The sequence below is a fragment of the Neltuma alba genome, unplaced genomic scaffold, assembly GCF_004799145.2.
Source record: "Neltuma alba isolate B1F8T4 unplaced genomic scaffold, ASM479914v2 tig00005722_pilon, whole genome shotgun sequence".
Classification (NCBI taxonomy): Eukaryota; Viridiplantae; Streptophyta; class Magnoliopsida; order Fabales; family Fabaceae; genus Neltuma; species Neltuma alba.
In genome coordinates this window covers 463,179-468,753 of record NW_021634207.1, presented here as the reverse complement: position 1 = coordinate 468,753, position 5,575 = coordinate 463,179, and the positions used below count along the sequence as shown (strand labels likewise).

The following is a 5,575-nucleotide window of genomic DNA, read 5'->3' as shown; positions in this document are numbered from 1 at the left end:
CTCCATTTATTTTCAAATGTTTGACCTTTCTTTTGCCTGAACCTGGTTTGATTAGATTGTATGTATTATTAACAAAATAATTAAATCTTCTGATTAAATACTTTCTAAAACATCATAGGAAGTGAATAACTATTTTCATGTTGGCCTCAAATTAAAGGTTTTGTTTATCTGTGCTCTTCATTTTGTAAAATATATTATGAGCGGGAAAATGGATTCTCCAATGCAAAAGAATCAGAACTCAGGGTGTGTGTTCTTCTCCTCCTAAAAAAATAGGGAAGAAAATGAACATCTTATATGTATCATAATGGGAATTCTCTTGATGGAGTAGGTCAGAACTCAGAAAACGAAAACAAAACTCAAATGGTAAAAGCTAGATCCAGTGGTTGGACCAGCTGGACAACAACAGTGCGTCATTATGCGAAGTCAGAGAAAACATATCTGCTGTGGGCTCCTCATTGGTATGATCCGATACATTATGCTGTGAAGTCTTCAGATTGGTAAGCTAACCCACTCAACTAATTTCTTTTTCATTATGTTAGATTTTTCTTGTGGACTAACATAAACTATGTATGATTATTTAAGTTAAAACTCATATTTAATTATGGCCGGTAATGTAAACGAGGTTAATTTGAGCTCAAAACATGTTTGCCTGTCCCTCCCGTCCTCAATGCTCTATTATGCATCACTTTTTACTCTGCTCTCACTGTTGATTACTTGCCTTTCGTGATAAATTTTCCTAGTTATTTCCTCCCAAAAGTCCGACACTGTTATGCTTTGGCTTGATTGGCAGTTTTCAACGTAATCCGATTGAATTTGAATTTGAAATGATGACTTTCTTCACTTACTGCAACATTTTATTTAAAAATTATTCTTCAGTCCTAATTATAAGACCTCATTTATATAGACTATAAACGAGATTTTATAATTAAAACCAGAGGTAGTAATAAATAAAAACCACAAGTAATGCATTCATATAAAAAAAAATATAATGGTACGAGTTATAAATGAAAATTTAATGCAAGTTGGCCCGGAAAAAAAAAAAAAGACGACTTTTCCTTATTCAAAGTCAAAGACGAGTGCCCATATTTCAAACCGAAGACAAATGGACTGGGCAACGTCTCCAAGAAGCGGAGACCCAACACACTCATGGCTCTTCATCATTATTCTGCAGAACTGGCACCCCTTTTTCAAATCAGTTGCATGTTGATTTTGTCTATCATTTGTCCCAGGAGAATCCGCCTGAAAATTACAACGGGACCTTTGAACCACAACACGGTTTGTGTTGTCATTTTCCTTTTTGGGGTCCTTTGTTTATAGGATATGGCATAGAAGCTCTGCGCTAACGGTCATCTGTTGTGCCCTCAAGATTTTCAAGCGAGCCGAAAAGCCACCCATCATTGTTGCATGATCTTGGTTTACGAATCATTTAATTTACCTGTGTTTAACTATGACTCATCTTGGCTGAAAAAGCAGAAAACCAGAATATCAAACCAGTGCTGACAGCAAAATACCCCAAGCACTGCGCAAGAAATTGAGAACTCGACCCATATACGGTAACATAAATAGATGCTACAAATTGAATGACGTGCAACCCATATAGCGACATAATTTAATGAAATTTTTTCAAAAATAGAACAGTCTTGCTTCATCCATATTGAATGTTACTCCAAGTGTTGACCCACGAAGAAGTAGGCACTCCTAATCTGATCTAAACTAACCAAGCTGAATATACTCTATCTATGCAACGTTGAACAATAATTATCGTTCAAAATAAATAAATAGAATAAATAATAAAAATAATCAAGAGCAATTAGCTCGGCGGCGTTTGTTCATGCCACCATCTGCTACGCTTCTATGTACATTAGCCTCATCCGTAGAGGAAGCGTCTCTTTACTCAGATCATACTGCTTCTTGTAATCTCAGCAACACAACTCTCCGGAGGGCACGTCTTTAACCAACGAATGAACCCATGAGACGTCTGGTTCACCGTGTTCTGACGGAGCCATGGAAGTGGCAGGCACCCCATTATTCCTGAACACAAATGAAGCAGATTTCTTCGGCATGTGCATCTCATGTCCATTCATGCCCCAGTCCAATTTTCCATCGGGAGAACTCCAATCTGAAACAGCAGAGGACGCCCTACAGGAAGGGTGGGAAGGTGAATAAAGTCCCAGATGGTGGCTCGCTGATTCACCGCGATCAATAAAACTCTGGCTTCTCTTCGCAAAGGCAGCAGACCTGGAATTCATCACTGCTGCCGCCACAGCAGCTGATGAATCAAACCCAAATGCAGAGGATTTCCTCACCGGGGAGGAGGACATGTTGGTTGGATAGCTCGCACGAAGGGGGCTCATGTTTTGGCGCATTTGAAGGCCACCCGGAGAGTTCAGTTGACTAGGAGATGAGAGCTGTGCCGAAAGGCCGCGTAATTGAGGTGATGCAAAATGATCAACATATCCGAGAAGGTCATCAAGGTTTGTTGGGTTCAAATCACCAATCCTACCGAAGTCTTTGTTTCGTAGGGACGGGGAGGAGATTCGAGCCAATTCTTCCATCAATTGCTGCCGATGCTGGTTTGCAGGACTTTCAAGTCCCAGCAGTTCCATATCCAAATCCAAATCCCTAGCACTCAAGGTAGCCTTCAGTCGGCTGCCGGGAAGCTGCAATGATGGTGGAGTGAGATTTCTCTTGTTCTGCCACGAGCCTCCGCTGTTAGGAGGTGATGAAGCTGCTATGGGAGACATAGGCGGAGTCGAAACAGTTGGCATCGGCAAAGATGAGGAACTAAGAGCCAACGGACTCATTGATGTCATATCGAGTACACTGGCCAAGGACTTTGGAGAAGGCACAGCAGAGCCAGTAGAAGCAAAGACGGGGCGCAACTCTTCAGCTTTGTGAGCAAAGAAACAAACCTTCCTAGTGCATCCGATCTCATCCTTGCAAAGCTTTGTTCTGTATTGAGCAGGATGGAGCCAGGACTCGAATACACCGTGCGCATACTCGCAAGCATCTCCCTTCTGGCATGCGCCCTTGCGAAACTCAGGACAGGGAACGCAGCTGTAAGGATACTTACGTGGGTCCCTCCTCCTGGCATTCTCCCCAGGATGAACAAACGGACACTCGGTCCAGTCATGCGTGTAAGCCCTCGAACACGGCTTCACCTTGAAATTGTACATTCTAAACTCGTCCGTTCCATATACACCACTGTTTATGTCAGGCAATGATACATCAACGGGATATTCCTTTTTCTCAGTTCCTTCTTTTGAGGAGAAAGCAGGCACCGCAATTTTATGTTGCTCCATCTCCTGATTGATGATTTCATCTGCTTGCCCACCTCTCAGCAGCAACTCTATTGCCTTTCTCCTTGCGTTGGAGAAGGAATTGAAGGCAGGGGCAATCAGGTTAACGGGCTTATTTCCACTCGCATCAATGCAATCAACATCGGCACCAACACCAAGCAAGAGCTGAACAACCTCGAGTGAAGCGTGAGAGCCACCAACAACAGCGCAATGCAGAGCCGTGGCCCCATCAGAACCACAGGTTTTGTTCACATCAACCTTGCCAGCCTCAATTATATACTTCAACACTCTAGTACTCCCGAAAAGAGACGCAATCATGAGGGCCGTCCTCTTCTCCCAACCTATCTTCTTCGATCCAATTCTTCTCCCATACCAAGAGCTTGCCACGTCGATGTCGCGGCCCCTCTCTTCCACTTCTTTTCTGAAAGCTTCGAGATCATCCGATGCTGAGAATTCAAGCAAAACCGAAGAGGCGCAGAAGTTCCGCTTCTGAGACTTACTTTCCATGGTGTCGTTCGAGGGAGAAAGCTTACTTTTTGAAACACTGCACAAGCCCAAGTTCTGCATCATAAGACAGGATAAACTCAATAACCTCTTCTGTTGAATGCCTGCTTTTCTCACAAGGAATACATAAACCCATAGGAGACAGAAATTGGAACCAAAACTCTCCACGATATACCTAACAGAAACCTAGGGTTCTTAATAAATTCGCCTTATATCAAAAGGAAAAAATAAACCTAGGGTTCTGAATCTCCGAGGATGTCCTGCTAATATTTCTTGCATGAGTATTTTGACATCAAACCCGCAAAATAAGTAACAAGCCACGCCTATGACTTTCTTTTAGGACCTAATTTTTGTGTGACGGTCTCGACTCCCGAGTGTGAGAAATGAGAAGACAGAGAGACCAAGAAAAAACAATAAAAAAAAAAATTTCAAAGATCGACCAAGAACGAAACATGCGAGACATATATCTCAAACTTATCCAAAAAGAGAAATTGAAAACACCAGCTTAAACCAAGCGAGAATGCAAAACCTAAGCTTTATCAAGAAAACCAAATTCTTAAAAGACTAAGACTTGTTTGAAAAGGCAGCGTACCTTTGAAAATTGAACAGTGTCGAGTAGGATAGGAGTGAGTCGGGGGAATGGCTTTGAGAGGAAAATCGAGAAGGCCTCGATTGAGAAGTTGAGGAGCAAAGACGAGTGGGTTGCCCTTTTTATGTGGCGTGCCCACAGAGTCCATCGAGGAGGAAGAAGGAAGGAAAGCGTGACTTTTCTTCCGCGCTCTTTCTCTTTGGTCAAAGTCAAATATTCAAAGGCATGCCCTTTATGATACGCATTTATTTGTTGTTTATTACTCGTTCCTTTCAAACTTTTCGAAATGAAACTCAAATGCACTGGGAATGCAATTCAAAATTTCACACGGACTTCGTTTTCAATGCTTAATTCCTTTTTTTTTTTTTTGGTTTTTGGCCAACGTTTTTAATGTTTAATTCTCATTATATGCTTTTGGCTAAACAAAAAAATCTCACGAGATGCGTCTTCAATATTAATATTATCAATTTTTATCTACAAAATACAGTTACCATTTTAGAAAAAAAATATGGAGGTTATTAGATGAATGATTATAAAATAATTACACGATTTATTTTAATTAAAAATAAATTTTATTTCTCGTCATATTTTAATCAGTTATTATATAATTTGAGAAAAAAAAGCTATTTGATTTGGACATACAAAATAAGGTATTTGTTTTCTGTTAATATTATATATAATTATCTGCACGATGAATTAAGAAAATTTTAGATAATAAATAATGGGCGAAATTAAAAATTTAGGTTGGCAGAAAATATTTAAATTTAATTTTCATGTATTTACATAACTTATATCTACATCAATAAAATATAGAAAATTAAGTGAACTGTAATTTTATGTCCAAAATTAAAAATTATTTTTAACCGATATATTACAATGTATATGAATTATATTGGCCCAAAAAAAAGAATATATATGAGTTATGAAAAAGAAAAAAGAGGGCACATCATAATATAAATATGTCTAGATGAAAATTAAATTATAATTTTAAAAATAATTTTATAACATACAAAGTAAATATTTTTAAAAAAATTGTATAAACTTATATAAAAACACTTTTAAAAAACAGGTGCTTCTGAGATGTTCTAAACACTCACATAACAAAGCTGTGGAATGAAGTGAGCGGCGGGGCTAATACGGCACTTGGGGTATGGGAGTTGGGCCTCACGTGCGTGTGAGGGAA

The 5,575-nt window shown here is 39.4% G+C and overlaps 1 protein-coding gene across 1 annotated transcript; it reads right to left on the bottom strand.

The window, feature by feature from the left end:
* Positions 1-1,576: 1,576 nt before the first annotated feature.
* LOC114748449 (zinc finger CCCH domain-containing protein 47-like) lies at positions 1,577-4,547 on the bottom strand. The gene is made up of 2 exons (XM_028936847.1): positions 4,396-4,547; positions 1,577-3,860 (listed from the first exon to the last, which is right to left on the bottom strand). Exon 2 carries the CDS (start codon positions 3,804-3,806, stop codon positions 1,920-1,922), a length of 1,887 nt encoding a protein of 628 aa, XP_028792680.1. The 5' UTR covers positions 3,807-3,860; positions 4,396-4,547; the 3' UTR covers positions 1,577-1,919.
* Between the last annotated feature and the right edge of the window lie 1,028 nt (positions 4,548-5,575).

Excerpts from the sequence above, each read along its gene's own strand:
- LOC114748449 (XM_028936847.1), bottom strand. The coding sequence starts at position 3,806 with ATGGAAAGTAAGTCTCAGAAGCGGAACTTCTGCGCCTCTTCGGTTTTG.